General features: G+C 31.9%; 1 protein-coding gene across 1 annotated transcript; it reads right to left on the reverse strand.

Moving 5' to 3' along the window:
- Positions 1-678: 678 nt before the first annotated feature.
- Positions 679-15,295, reverse strand: LOC145052995 (uncharacterized). The gene is made up of 16 exons (XM_079000951.1): positions 14,056-15,295; positions 12,030-12,923; positions 11,651-11,802; positions 11,419-11,521; positions 11,209-11,280; positions 6,999-7,097; positions 6,115-6,156; positions 5,949-6,029; positions 5,804-5,854; positions 5,557-5,638; positions 5,367-5,461; positions 3,698-3,769; positions 3,474-3,590; positions 2,093-2,161; positions 1,915-1,981; positions 679-1,024 (listed from the first exon to the last, which is right to left on the reverse strand). Exons 1-16 carry the CDS (start codon positions 14,935-14,937, stop codon positions 912-914), a joined length of 2,991 nt encoding a protein of 996 aa, XP_078857077.1. The 5' UTR covers positions 14,938-15,295; the 3' UTR covers positions 679-911.
- Positions 15,296-16,346: the final 1,051 nt, after the last annotated feature.

Below are 16,346 nucleotides of genomic sequence, written 5' to 3' on the forward strand. Positions count from 1 at the left end.
AAAACTCCAAAGTTTCATAATAGGAAAAATCATATTGGTATTTGCTAGCTTCCACTTCATTCATGATCTAGATGTAAACAAAAAAGTAAGCCCAATATATTGCAACAAAAACCAACAAGAGTGGCTAACTTTTTTCCAATTCGCAAGCAAAACATCCTTTCTATAGGTAGTTGGTAAGTGTGAATATATTTAATGTGGGGGAGTTCGAACAATGAGTTACAACTAAATTACAGCTAATGGGTCTTATTATTGAGCTAGTTTTTTTGGAGTCTGAAAATCAAGGGGTATGCTTCTTGGTAGTTTTGATTTTAACATTATAAGTGGTTCGGTTTGTCTTGTTTAATTATTACAAGGGAGATAAAATTCAAAGGAAGGTGTTGGTTGTCTCGCCTGTATTTCTGCCATGTTTTGGCTCTCATATTATAACACGTGGAAGTGAAGCATGCACTAGTTGATCATACTTTATTTGATACCTATCCCTATATTGGTAGTTTGCATTGTTTCTTTGTCAGGTTCAAGTAATTAATGGATCACATGTAAGTAGGAAATTATTTATGTAGTTTATTATATATGTCTTTTATCTTTTTCACTTTGTGTATTAGATTATAGATAACATATAACATACATTTTACATTAAGTATTATACACCTTAGGTTGATCTACATGAGAAAAACACAATTATGTGTCAATTAATTATATGAACATATACGCATGGAAATCAGGAGAATAACCGGTATCAACAATGTATATGCTTAGAGTTACTGATTTCATCTTTTGGCGGATCCCTTACTATCTTATTTATATGTTATACTATCCAATGTTACATAAGAACTTTGAACCTAGCTAGATGGTTACAAGTGCATTGCTTGTTATGATGGAGTTTTATATTGGTATAAGAATGAAATCTTGCATCATTCTTCTTTAGTACTTGTCTCCAATTTCTTCTTTCTAGCAGTTGCCTTCATATTATTATGATTATGTGCTTTCTTGAACATCTCGATAAAATACACCAGATAAGTTATAACTGCAAAAACAAAATGAATAAATCATGAAATATCCTCAAACAATAACACAATGTAACTATATATACATTATTAACTAAATTGTTTATTTTAAGTTGCACACGATGTTATCTTACTTCATTAAACTAATCTAAAATGGAGTCTAATCGACATAGACAACAATGTGTTCACTTCTACTAATTTCAAGTTTTGAATAGAATAGGCCATATTACAACCCCAATTCCTTTTATTTAACAAACATATATATTACACATACTATATATATATATATATATATATATATATATATATATATATATATATATATATATATAACCTTAATTTTGTTTTGGTGGGCCTTGGCCTATATTGGCTACGCCCCTAGAGATAGCGATTATATATATATATATATATATATATATATATATATATATATATATATATATATATATATGGTAAGCTAAATAAAGTGAATATATAAAAACATTACTCTTATGTTATTATATAGTATAAATTTTGTATATATAACTTTATTTCATTTTTTAGAATATGTAAATAATTTTTTAAATTTATATTCACATTATAATTTACTATAATATTACACATATATAAGAATCATATCAAAATAATAAAATAAAAATAAATATATGAATAATCATATATTAACATTCATATTAAAATGTACTTAAATAAAAGCCCTGAATCACTAGTTTTATACTGATTATGTCATGCTCTAGATTTACCTACCCTTTTATTTTTGTGTTAATAAAGGTGTAAAACGATTGCTCTTATTATGTTGTGATACAAATTAGATCGTCCTAACATATATGTTTACATATATACCATAAATAGCTAGAAAAAACTCTCGTTAGCTTGTAATTAAGAAATAATGCCATTAAAAACTACAACAAACCTTGTCCCCATGAATAATGATTGGGATCCTCTCCAAAATATATGACAAGTGACTCTGCGTATCGATCCTGCAAGACATGTTTGCTTGTTACGAAGTAAACTAATATTTTGCTCGTTCAATTCTAATGATGTTAGGGTGAACATATATAATAATTAAAGGACATAATTGAATTACTCACCACTTCATCAAACAGGGCGATCAGAGATGGGAGTTCTGCATCAGCACTATAAAGAAATGTCCTCAAGGCCTGAAGGGTGATGTATAATTAATTTACTTTTTCGAAAGAAAAAGATAGACTAAATTGTCTGATACTCATTACTAATTATATGAATTATGTTCTTTCTTGTGTGGGTGCAATATGTATTGCCTTAAGACCAACATACAAAATTTGTTTTTATGCAACACTTTGTCCACATATAAAGGAAACAAATGGGTAAAATATTTAGATTTAGGCTAGTACTACATCTGTGAAACTTCCATTGAACTGAGTACGTATTGAAATCATGCATCTTGAGATATTATAGAAATCAAATATCCTGAGTGGCTGAAAGTTTTGTTGGTCACTCATTTATTAATGAACTAGGTTAAAACCCATGGGAACCACGGTTATAAAATAAATTAAATATTTAAAAAAAAAACTTATAATTACTAATCAATTATTGTAAATAAATTATTAATTAAGATATATATTTTTGTCTTTATATAAAATTATAATCGTTGTTTTAAATGAAAATGTGAAATATATTTTGAAGATATATATCATACAATACTTATTTGTGAAGTAATGAAGAAAAATAACAATAAATTCGTGAATATTCACGACAGATGAGATAAATATTTGTATATATATTGAGTATATTGTACAACTGTTTGCATTATTTTATTTGAAAATTTGAAAATTACATTGTAAAAATAACAATGAATAGGTGTTATGCAGGGATTTAGTATATTTGAAGGGATTGCATAAAGGTGGTGTGATTGTTTGAAATTATATTTATTGATTAAGGGTTATTGTAATAAATTAGGCAACAGATATTACAAATCAAATTTTTTGATTGTTTGAAATTACATTTATTGATTAAGGGTTATTGTAATAAATTAGGCAACAGATATTACAAATCAAACTTTTGCTGACGTGTGTTTCATATGTGTAAAAGGGAGGAGTGAATTATTGGAAATGTAATTAATGAGAACAAACCAAAGACTGACAAGTGCCAAATAATTAATTTCAAGCTCTAATTGATTAAATTTGTTACTTTTTTATTAGGTAGGGAGATTTCTAGGCGTATACTAAAGGATCCAAATTCAGTCCTCTTGATTATGGAATCCTTCAAACCTTGGTATGAAGTAAATTGTCGTTCCAGCTAAGAAATACATAAATGCATTTAAACTTTTGTCAACTCAATGATTAAACCACGCTAATCATAAGCTATTGATTCATTATTTTGATTCTTTAGTTTTCAATTCAATAAAATATTATGTCCCCGTAGGTCATTCATAGTTTTCCAGCCTGTTATACTAAAGATACATGCAAATCAAACCAATATATGTTTATTTACCTTCCGAAATTTAGCAGATACACTCCCATCACTGACTGAAGCATCGAATTCTTGCTTAACCTTTTCAAAACTATTGATTATTGCACACTTCTCCTCATACAAATCTTTAATTTGTATCTATGGTTTGATGTGATTACCCAAATGAAACAAAAAAGATTACAAGTCAGCATTAGGCATCCTATTGCCAGGAAGAAACTCGACTAATTTTAAGGTATTTAGCTTACCCAATATGCATCTTGCAAGTGTATCAGATCCTTGTAAAAATACAACAACTCTGGCATTTGCTCAGCAACCACCTGTTAATATGCAATAGTGGTATGTACATACCCAAAGTTAAAAAATGATAAAACTGACATAAAGTTTCATAAAGAAAATGTAGGGAATTCATTTTCTGGCAATTCATTCCATGAGACAGAAAATATTATTAATATCGTTCACATATATGGTCTTTGTATGCATTCACCCATTCTTTTACCTCAAATTTGTTTATGTTTTGTGTTATAAACTTTTTTTATTTAGAAAACATGTGTCTCAAAACCCAATCCTACATTCAAATTAGTGAAACAGTAAGGGACACAAATGCACATTGTTTTATGTCTAAGATACCAGATATGGTATTTAGTTGGATAATACTTTCCAGCTATCTTATGGTTGTGGATTACTATCTAACTTGGCCTCATTGCCTAGACTTAGCAATCGGGTCCCGCTCCCAAAAGAGCTAGTGGGGGAAAAGGGAAGCCACCCCTTGCAGTGCACCCGGCAGTGTTCGAGCACAATATCTGCAGCGCTTGGCACAAGGTCTACTGTGCACAAACCATCATAGGGGGCGTTGAGGAAGAGCAAAGTGGGTAGCTGGACAGGGCTCAAATTTTTTTATTATATGTATAATTATTTAAAAAAAGAATTTACAATAGCAGTAAGAGTTTTTTTTTCTGACTCGTCCTGGACATATGAAGAAATTTAAATATCGTGCGAACCACACAGCCAAATGACGTTTTGGGTTTGTGGGCACTATCCCATAAGAAGCGGTCAATTTTTTTTTTTAATATAAATATATGTTATTGTATGTTTGTAACCCTAAGTAGAAATCATGTGTGGCAGCCACGATTCTAATAAAAGTATCTCTAGTTTGCATGTGTAAATAAAAGGATTACTCTGATCATCCGAATAGTCATAAATTTTTGTGTTCATAATTTCTCTTCGCATGTTTATTATGTGTTTGTATCTTTATCACATTTTAATATTTTGTCCCCAAGAAAACTATGATAGACTTGGTTGGGTTAATTGGTTTGAAAGTCATGTGATGCATGGCTGATCTTAGTAGGTATTTTTGTTTGTTTTGTTTATAGTGTATTTTAGTTTGTTTTAGAGTTTAGAGTTTGAATAGAAAAGGAGTCGAGCAGAAGGTTTGACCAATTCTTAAAGCTTATGGAAAATTAAAAGTACACCGTGGGTTGAGAAGTAATATTCAGTTACGGGTTCTTTACGTAGGATTTTTTTTTTTTTTTCTTTATGCTTAAAGTACATTCCTTGTCAGACTATATATAACCATTTATCTACGAATGAAAGTGTAGGCTTTTGGTTTTTTCTTATTTCCTTTCCATATATACATATTTCCATAACTCAATTCTCTATCAAACTCAGGTAAAGACATATTTGTGATTTTAACTTGAGGGCCTGAACTAACAACTTGTTGGTTTATCTCTATCTGTATCTCTTCTAGGAAAGATATAAACTTGATTTCCCGATCTAATGAAAGATCGTTTACATAACAAGAAGTTACTTTGTTTCAAAGGATTCGTGTGTGAATACTTGGTTAAGTGGATATCATAATTATAGCTTTCTTTTTAGTAATCAACTAATATACGTCAAAATTAAAAGTCAAGGATGTACCTTGCATAGGAAGTGCAACAGGGTGACGTTCTTGTTTGTTGCCCATGTGCAATCCAATCTATTAAGACTGCCTAATTTGAATCCTTTGGCGGATCCTGCAACATAGATGATATACATCATTGCATGAAACACGATAAGGAAATATAAGGTCCCATCTATGAAGATATTTATGCAACACTTCCTACTGTACCTTGAGCTATGCCTGCATTTAATTTGTTCCCCAACTTGAGAATTATCCGCATTATCTTAGCCAGCTTTGTTGATTCCATGATCTAAATTTTGTAGAAGAAATTATGATTTTGCAAACTGGTGTATAAGTATGTTCATAATCTGAGGGTGCATTAGGGTAGCCTAAAATCCAACATGATACTTCCTCATCCGAGGGTATGAGCTTTACTTGCGAGTTAAATATTAAATTGGACCTAGATGAAATTTACCTCTTTAGTAGCATCTTTGATAATATTTAGGGTGTCTCTGAAATTCTTAACCTGCAAATTTTTTTGAACTCAAATAAACAAGGTAGCTAAACCAGACATAAATAAAGTAAAATAGCAAAAAGATTAATTATGTAAGAATATTTACCCGACGGGTAAAAGTAATTGCAAATGCAAATACTTGTAGTTTTGAATCTATCCTTGGGATCTTCGCACACTCCAAGAATAACTAAAAAGCAAAGTACCATAATGTTATATCTAAGGTGCGATTATATCTTTCTGCAATTAAACTTCCAATCTATGATTAAAAATACCTGTTCACACTCTCCTAGTGTTTCCTTTTCTCGAGTATGGTTCTGAGATATAGAAATACGATTGCATATTAAGTATAAGTCTAGGCATCATTGTTAGGATTAACCGTTGATAAAAAGAAAATCATGCATGCATAATAAATATGAGAAGAAAAAAAAACAAAACAAAAAGAATTAACAAGATTCACAGGATGAGAGTTACCGTCTAATTCACTGATGGAGTAGAGATATATATTATTAATATAACCGCCAAACATGCGTAAGTTAACAATCGTACATGGAAATCTATTTCTGATGATGAGTTACCTAAAAAACTACTAGTGGGTCAAATCCTAACGTTATCAACTTGAGTGGGACCCATGCTTAGCCCCCATAGAAAGCAATCGGATCAAACGGATGATTGGTCTCCAAAACTCAATATTTATAGCAACAAGTTCTTAACAAATGTATAAAATTACAGATTTGATGAATAATAGCCATTCATGATGTATGCAATAGGCATAGACTACACACAAGTTAGACATACATGTGTATTTAAAAATAAAAAAAAATAAAAAATGTAAGCGATTTTCTCAAGAGAACCATTAATTTTTTTTTTTATTTTTTTATTTTTTTTATTTTTTACTTTCTGCGGCCTCGATTTCGCCCATAATTTTATTCAATCTTCTACTTTTTGTTCTTGTCATAAATTACCATTTTTTTATCGGTTCATGTTTCCTTAAAGTGACACTGGAAACAAAACCCTTATGTTTTTTTCCCAAGCTACACAATTGAATTGCTAAGGTGTTATATATATACAAATGACCTGGCATAATTTTATCTTTGTTATGTATGGATATAATGGAAAGAATACAAACTAACACAAGAAAGAAGTAAGCAGACTGTACCGTTATCATCTCCATTTCTTCATTTGTAGGACAAAGTTCAGTAAGATCATAAACTTGATCAGCACTCAGAGCAGAAGAATCTAATGCAAGGATCGCATTCTGCAAATCAAACACAACTTCTTATATAATGTTGCAATGTTATATCAGAAATTAAAGTGTTCATTAACTTAATAAACCAATAGGACTTTTGATATTGCATGATTTATTTTCCCAATCTAGGTAATACGTCTAACTGTTTGCAGGGACGAATCTCTTTAGAGGCCATGGCGGCCATGGCCTCCCCACTTTTCAGCCTACTTATACTTGTTTATACATAGATTTAAACTATTTCTTGCATATTAAAAAAAAAAAAAAAAAAAAAAAAAAAAAAAAAAAAAAAAAAAAAAAACTTTGGAGAGACTTGAAATGAACAGGACTCCAAAAAAATACAAACAAGAAGTCTTGTGAATAACTAAAAACCCTAATATGAAGGAAACAAATACACCAAAAATAACTTCTGAAATTTTAAACTATTTGATAACCATAAAAGAAAAAAAGAAATAAAAGGAGAGAACTAAGAAGTCTCAAAAGAATGTAACAGAAGCGCCACTCTTCTCTTCCTCTCCGTCAATGTCGATTTCTTCCCCGATCTCCTCATCATATGCGAACTACGGTGTTTGCGACTCAGATGTGTACTAGATGTGTACTTGTTTTTGTCAATCTTTGCAGCCTCTCTTACTTGTTAGTCCACAATACATACTTGTTCCTTCTCGTTGACTGCTTTAGGGTTTTTTTTTATGGTATAGCGATGTTAAAGTGAGTCAAAGAGTACAATTGTTCAAGGATTTCTGATGATTCAAGGTTATCACTGAAACTGGTATGTGCCATTTTTTGACTTTTCACTTTTATTTTTCCATTATCTGTCATATGAATCTAAGAAACTGATTATCTAATTAGGGTGTGTCGTTGTGTTGTTGAAATTGTATCTGAAATTGGCATACTTATAATGTAAGATATCAGATATGATTATCTAATTAGGGTTAATAGTTATTAGTTCAAGTTGATTAGGATTAATACTTTTCGATTTTTATTTTTTCTGTTATCTAGTTTTTTATTCTATTCTTCATTGGTTACAACCGATTACAAAATTAGTGGTGTAAATGAGCCGAGCCGAGCCCGAGCCTGAGTCTGACCAAGCTCGACTTCAGCTCGTTTAATTTTGAGGAAGCTCAACATTGAGATCGAGTTCGATTCGAGCCTTAAAACGAAGCTCGAGCTTGGCTCGTGAACAATTTAATGGGCTCGCAAGCCTAATCGAGCCTCTATATATATATATATATATATATATATATATATATATATATATATATATATATATATATATATATATATATAGGATTGTTTAAGCTTGTTTAGGCTCGCGAGCCCATTAATTGAAGCTCAGCTCGAGCTCGTTTCATAAATGAGCCTCATGTTTAGGCTCGAGTTCGGCTCAGGCTCGTTTAATTCGATCTCGAGTCGAGCTTTTAACGAGTCGATCCCGAGTAGCTTACGAGTAGCTCGGCTCACTTACACCCCTATACAAAAAATACAAATCAGGTTGGAACAAATTTCAGAATTTGACTTTCGATTATCTTCTAAAGTTCTATTATCAAATATCAAGGGAACAGGTATAATCCAAAATTCCTAATCGGCTAATCCATATCTTCTATACGTATAGTAGTTTTCTTGGTGATTGTTCATTGTTATTATTAATCAAATAATTAATAATCATGTCAAAGAGAAAATATAAATTAGAAAAATGCAACATTAGCTTTTATAGAATAAAAAAGTGTCGTTTTTAAAATTTTTAACTACATACAAAAATGTTGATAACATTAAGTATAGTAAATGACAAAAGGCCCCAACTTTTTGGTTCGCTTAGAGCCTCCAAACTGGTTGAGCCGGCCATGTTGCATATAGTTGGAGAGCGGGTACTAGAGAAGATTATGTTAAAGATAAAGGTTGCGCGAGTTGAGCTTGGATTCGTGAGGGTGTAAAGTGGAAGATATTAAAGATATATGATTGTTCTTCTCATACACACTTTGAAATATTCTCTCCCATACGATAGAAATCCATATTCTCTCATCTTCAATCTTTGTTCATACTGATTCGCTTGAAATAATTTCCTTTTTATCATCTTTTACATCAATAGCTTTGTTGTTGTTCATTCTATATGCAGGGACTAAGGGAAAGTGAAGAAGTTTAGCATTAAAAGTTGAACCTAATAATGGGGAATAAGCAAAAGCCACCTCCTACCAAGTTTGGGACTTATGAGGTAATGTTTGACTATAGTGTTAGGGTTGATTTAAACAACTTTTGTTATTCCTCAGAATTTACAAGAAACATAATTTTATTTGATGCTTTATTTAGACAAGGTTATCTCTATAGTTTTGATAATGCCAATGGTTCAATTTTAGTTTATAAAAATGATCCATTTATTTTTAAATCTTTTCCTTGTAATGGTGTGTATGAAAATACTATATGTGTGAACGAACTTGGCGATTGTGTTTATAATATTGATTCTTCCAATAGTTTGGACAAAGCATGCTTATGCAATTGTCGTCTTGGACACATAAACAAGAAACGTATTGTCGAACTCCAAAAGGATGGAGTGTTGAAATTATTTGACTTAAAGTCAGATGATCAATGCGAGTATTATCTATTGAGCAACATGACTAAGTCACCTTTCACTGGTACATGTGAAAGATGTGAAGGATTGTTTGACCTAATACATACAAATGTATGTGCGACTTTCATATCTGTCACTAAAGATGCAAATTGCTTCTAAGTAACGTTTACTAATGATTATAGTAGATATGGGTATATCTACCTAATCAAGCATAAATCGGAAGCTTTTTAAAAGTTTAAATATTTTATGCATGAAGTAGAGTGTCAATTGGACAAGAAGATATTGATGCTTTGATTTGATAGAGGTGGAGAATATCTTGTTATCTTAAGGAATGTGGAATCATTTCAAAATTGTCACCTCCTAGGACACCACAACTTAATGGTATGGATGAGAGGCGAAATCGTACATTTCATGACATGGTTCATTCCATGATGAGTCAAGCTTCACTTCCTATATCATTCAGGAGGGTATGCCTTACAGACAATCGCCTATATCCTCAATCTTGTTCCTACTAAGAAGGCTTCCAAAACACCTCATGAAATGTGGACAGGGAAACCTACCTCGCTCGCACATATCGAAGTCTAGGGCTGTGAAGTTTTTGTTAGACACGAAACTCAAGAAAACTAGAACCCAGAGCCGAGAAGTGTATTTTCATTGGTTACCCACATAAGTTATTAGGATACTTGTTCTATAGACGAAGTGAGAACGTTGTTTTCATAGCTCGAAGAGGAGTCTTTCATGATAGAGAGCTCATATACAAAGGAGATAGTGGGAGTAGAATTGATCTTGATGATCTTCAAGAGTCTCCCAATGAGGGAACCTTTTATGACTATAGGATCAATCATGTATGATATGCCATGTAGTCGCCCTGATGTAGCTTTTTCTTTGAGCATGGTTAGCAGATATCAGCGAAATCCTTACATGGGTCATTGGAGAACGGTGAAGAATATAATTAAGTATTTGCAAAAGACAAAAAGGTATGATCTTAGTCTTTGGTGGCAAATATGAACTTAAAGTGAGTGGTTATAATGACCCAACTTTCAAACAGATCGATATAACAATTATTCTTAATTCTTCTTGGTTTTTCTATTGAATGGTGGAGAGTTATATGGATTTTACTCTTGTTGATGTTATAGATATGAGAAATAAATGAATAATGACAAAAAATAGGATGTTGATATAGCAATTAACTAATATTTGGAGAGTTATATGGATATTACTCTTGTTGAGGTTAAAAGATAAAGTTATATATAAATGGATTAATGTAATGCTAATGCAGCAAGCTATTAAACATTGGGAAATTGAATGGATTAAAACAATTTGCAAGCTTAATAATCGAAGCTAATGAACCAATTTTGAAGATTAGCATGTTGGAATAATGATTCACAACCTACTTTCTTATCTAGACGTGGTGGTTTCATGGAAGAAAAGTGTTTTGGTTCAGACACCGGTTAGAACAAAAAAAATTCTATAATTAAAACTAAGCATACTAGTTTTGACTTGGCTTAGTTTATCAGTTTTAATTCCATATCAAGTTTTTCAAAATCCTAATGAACTTACAGTAATATCAGCGATGGGAAGCTTTATGTCTTGAAGCATAATTTTGCAACTATTTGCTCTGTCCGAATGAACCTATAAAGAAAATTGTCAAAATCACTTAAGAATGCTTATAAAGTATCTAAAAGAGTATATCACAAAGAATGAAACAATGGGCATTTATTTTATTTTAGTAGTATAGTGGTAGTTAAAGTACATGCTGAATGAACTAACCGGACAACGGTTTTCTGGCTTGGGCTTTTCAGAACCTAGGTGAGCTCTATCTTTGTATTTGCAAAACAAACTCTCGAGTTCAGTAATATCGATTTCAGGATCCCTAAAAGTAAGAAATTTCACCAATTTTAGTAATGAAGCTAAAGCATAATATGATACGTTTTACTCATGCCTTAGATAACATGCGTGTTATAAGTAGTGCTTGCAATTTCCATCCAACAAACCCACTTACCATGATTGGTTTCCATGTTCAAGAGACACATCCCATAAAGTTCCAAGAGTGGCACGGGTTGTCTCCCAAATTAGGGGCTTTAAGGATCTTTGATACTCATTCCTGCTCTTTGAACTTGGATTTGGTGGTGGTGTAAGATGTAGAGGTAAAACCTGAATAGAGATGTAAATTTGGTTATATAATGCTTTACATGTGACACTAGGACACATAGAAGGTATAAACAAACATAGTCTAGTAAAAGATCCAATCACCTATCATTTGGATCACATTCATTGGTAGTGTAACAGGATATATTATTTCTCGCAAAAGTATGAGGAAAAAAAAGATAGATTTAGATTACTATAAAGAAATGAATCAAGAAAGTAGAAAAGCAACGTACTTGACGTTCGAGTGCAGTTTCAAGTGCTGTCAGGATCTTTTTCATTGATGGACGCTCTTCACGGTCTCTCTTCAGACATTGATAAGCAATTGTGACAAACTCTCTCAACGAACTAGGACTTATTTCATCTTTTATATTACCAAAGATAATTCCACTTAGGTCATTCTTTTCGTAGCAATTTCTTATCAGTTCTGCTAAAGATCGATGCTCATATTTATTGGGAGTATTCAACCTCCCACACAAAAGTTCAAACAACACCACGCCAAACGAATAAATATCCGACTCCTTTGCTGGTGAGCCTGTCTCTATATATACCGGATCACAATACCCAGGTGTCCCAACAGCACCAGATATAGGAGATGTGTTTTCCTGCTTAGCAACAATAAACTTGGATAGACCAAAATCTGCAACCTTAGCATTCCAATTTTCATCTAGTAGGATGTTGCCACTTTTAATATCAAGGTGCCATACACTTTTTTGGTAATCTTCAGGATTATGAAGGTACACTAGTCCGCTAGCTGCCCCAATGCATATCTTAAGGCGTCGAACCCATCTTAGATCATTGCTGTTTATATAAAAGTCGAGACTTCTCTTAGCTGCGTACTCATACACAAGTATCTCCTCGTTGTCATCATTACAATATCCTAAAAGGTTGACAATATTACCATTCCTGTATCGAGAAAGGTTACGCTCATTTTCAAACCCACGGTTCCCTGCCTCATTTGTCGGATTTAAACGTTTTATAGCAACGGTCATGATATATCCCTCCGACTGTACTAGTTCTCCAATGTATACTTTTGCAAATCCTCCTTCCCCGATGCATTTGTTTGTAGCAAAGTTGTCGGTAGCTAATTTTATATCTCGTAGTGATATTTTGGTCCCCTCGGTATATATCTACAACACAAGCCAAGAGACGATCTACAATTACTTTTTTGTCCATTTGTATAATTCACTTATAAAGCTATAAAATTAAATGAATAAACTTGCTTTAAATTGTAGAAGCTAAACATATAAACTTGTGTGAGTTGTGTCATACGACGCAAAAGTATTGATATATGTTGATTTTGATTAAATTCGATGTAAAATAATTTTATTCAAAATTGCAAAATTTATCCCACTAGATTGTGTGCAAAATTTTGATTTTCCTTTGACATATATAGTCCAAACCTTTTAAAAAGTTGTGATGATCCTTTTCAACTAGTTTGGTTATGTGTAGATGAACATTTATTATTCTTTTCCATAAAATAAATATAATAATAAATAGTTTGTTTTTTCTACACTAAAAACATTTGTTATGATTTTTTTTGTTACATAAATATTATAAAACACTAGTCGCACCCACATAGGATTCTAATAAGTAATCAGGCCCAAGGCAATATAATAATCACTTCAATTGTCGATTCAAACGGAAATTCCAAAAGACGCCGTCTCTCCCACATCAAACGCTCTAACATTAGTTCTTCTTTTATTTTTCAGAATTCGCCCGCCACAAATACACAATACATTGTTCTTTCATAATTCTTAATTATGATTTTCACTTTTTTTTTTTTTTTAAATAGCAGCAAACGAAAGCTAGATGATTTTCTTTGTGAATCAATCTTTTGAGAGTTAGACTCTAGAGTCTAGAGTACGTGCACCAATTGGCTTCTTTCTGAATCGTATTCCTCGAAAGTTTGAAGTAGAGTACCCTTTCATATTTTAAAGTTTTAATGTGTGTAAATCGAATTTCTGAATCGTTGAAATTGATTTCTGAATTATGTTTGTGATTTGTGATTTAGATTATCGGACTGAAGTGCAATTTTGTATGAATAACTGAAATAGAATTTTTTGAATAATTCGATTTCTCTATTTTCTGAACTTCAGATTTCTTATTTCTATATTGGGCTTTTTTCAACTGCTCAGAGGGATATTAACAGCCATTATATAGATGAAAAAGATAAACAAATATAAGATGTTTTAATGAAAAACATAGATGAAGGCTAGAATAAAAATAAATGAACCAGTAAAAGGAAAAAAAGGAGCGTACTTGATATGTCCGTGCATCTTCAAGATTTTTCACGACATCGTTCATTGATGGACGCTTTTGATAGTCGATATTCAAACATTGATAAGCAATTGTTGCAAACGCCGTCAAAGAATCTGGGTTTATTTCATCCTTTATATTAACCCAAATAATTTTATTTAGCTTGTTCTGTTTGTAGTGTTTTTTTACCAGGTGGATCAATGATCCTCCACGCCTATTATTATTCTGGATACACAACCTCCCACACAAAACTTCAAACAATACCACACCCAAGGAGTAAACGTCTGACTCCTTTGTTAGGATCCCTGACTCCAAATAAATTGGATCACAATATCCCATCGTGCCTACAGGATTAACCTGATCAAATCTTGATAGACCCAGATCTGCAATACTTGCATTCCAATTTTCATCTAAAAGGATGTTTGCACTTTTAACATCCCTGTGTAATATTCTTTGATGGGTACCTGTAGGATCATGAAGGTACTCCAGTCCGCGAGCCACCCCGATGCATATTGAAAGACGTTGAACCCAGGTTAGATCTTTGCTATCGAGATGCAAGTCGAGACTGTTGTTAGAAGCATACTCATATACTAAGATCTTCTCGTCTTTCTCGTCACAAAACCCCAAGAAGGAGACAATATTTTCATGTCTGTATTCTGAAAGCATCATGATCTCTTTCCAAAACTCGGGGTTTTGTTGCCAAGCTGTACGATCTAAACGTTTTAAAGCAACTTTGGTAGGCCCGTTCAAAAGGAGAAGATCTCCCTTATAAACTTTCCCAAGGCCTCCTTCTCCGATGCAATTGTCTTTAGCAAAGTCGTTGGTAGCTGATATTATAGCTTCTAGTGGTATTCTGAGATGTTCAAACTGCTTTGGGACAGACATTATTTTGATGATCGATGGAAAGTAAGAAACAAGACTTAGGCTTTCAAAGAATTAAGGTTGATGTGCTTTTGTAAGAGATAAGAATCAATCCATTGTTGCCCAGCAATATATAGAACTTAATGTGTTGGTCATCTCTCTCTCTCTCTCTCTCTCTCTCTCTCTCTCTCTCTCTCTCTCTCTCTCTCTCTCTCTCTCTCTCTCTCTCTCTCTCTCTCTCTCTCTCTCTCTCTCTCTCTCTCTCACACACACACACACACACACACACACACACACACACACACACACACACACACACACACACACACACACACACACACACACACACACACACACACACACACACACACACACACACACACACACACACACACACACACACTTATTGTTTATTTCCAATCTAACGAATTTCTATCTTAATACAAGTAGCATCTCTTCAACAAACCTTGTTTAATTAAAAGCATGTGCTTTTATACATTTAAATTAATTGCGCGTGATAAGGAAATTAATGTCTCCGGACAAAAATGTATCCATAAGGAGTTGACTGCTATACAACAACCCGACAAAAATATACCTACCTCATATTTTATAATCCTACCCCTATAATTATTAATTTTTAGTTAAATGATAAAAATCTAGAAATCGTATTCATATAAATATTATTCTCTATCTTAATCATTTTTTTTCTTTAATATACACGAATAATTATTACAAAACAGTTTTCCATCAATAAATGTATAAATATAGTAATCCCCAATATAATGTTATTTTAATTTTCTAATTTTGTCCTCATACTTTTGTATATCTTTCAAAATTTACCTTTTTGTTTTTTAAAATTTTATTTTAAACTAGTTACTATAAGGTATTATTAGAAACTATGAAATGGATTTTAAATAAAAATAGTTGACAAATGAAATGGATTTGATCGTACGTCAAGCTAAAACTATTTATTTTATAATATACTAGGTGTAAGCCCCATTTATTACATGGGTGTATTTAAAATAATTAAATATTTATAAATATTTGAGAAATTTAAATTTATAAGAAAAATGAAAAAAATATTGAGTTACTAAAATTAAATGTTTTTTTTAAATTTAAACAAATCATTTAAATAAAATAATCAAAGCAAATTAATCACATTTTATTTAAAAATTTTAAAATTATAAGGAAAGTCCATTAATGAAATTGATATGCATTTATTATTAAATTTAAATACCATATGAAATAGGAAAACCACAACATTACATATGGAATAAAAATTAATTCAAAATAACCACAAAATGACATGTGACAAAATGAATGAGAGTGTGACAAGTGACAAAAAAAACATTCATTTATTAAAGAAGACTAGGTTAAAACCCGTGGAACCCACGGGTGCTATTTCTAAATTGAATTTAAAAATTAATTATTTA

The sequence above is a fragment of the Lactuca serriola genome, chromosome 5 (assembly GCF_051521515.1).
Source record: "Lactuca serriola cultivar US96UC23 chromosome 5, Lser_US96UC23_V15, whole genome shotgun sequence".
In the NCBI taxonomy this organism is placed as follows: domain Eukaryota; kingdom Viridiplantae; phylum Streptophyta; class Magnoliopsida; order Asterales; family Asteraceae; genus Lactuca; species Lactuca serriola.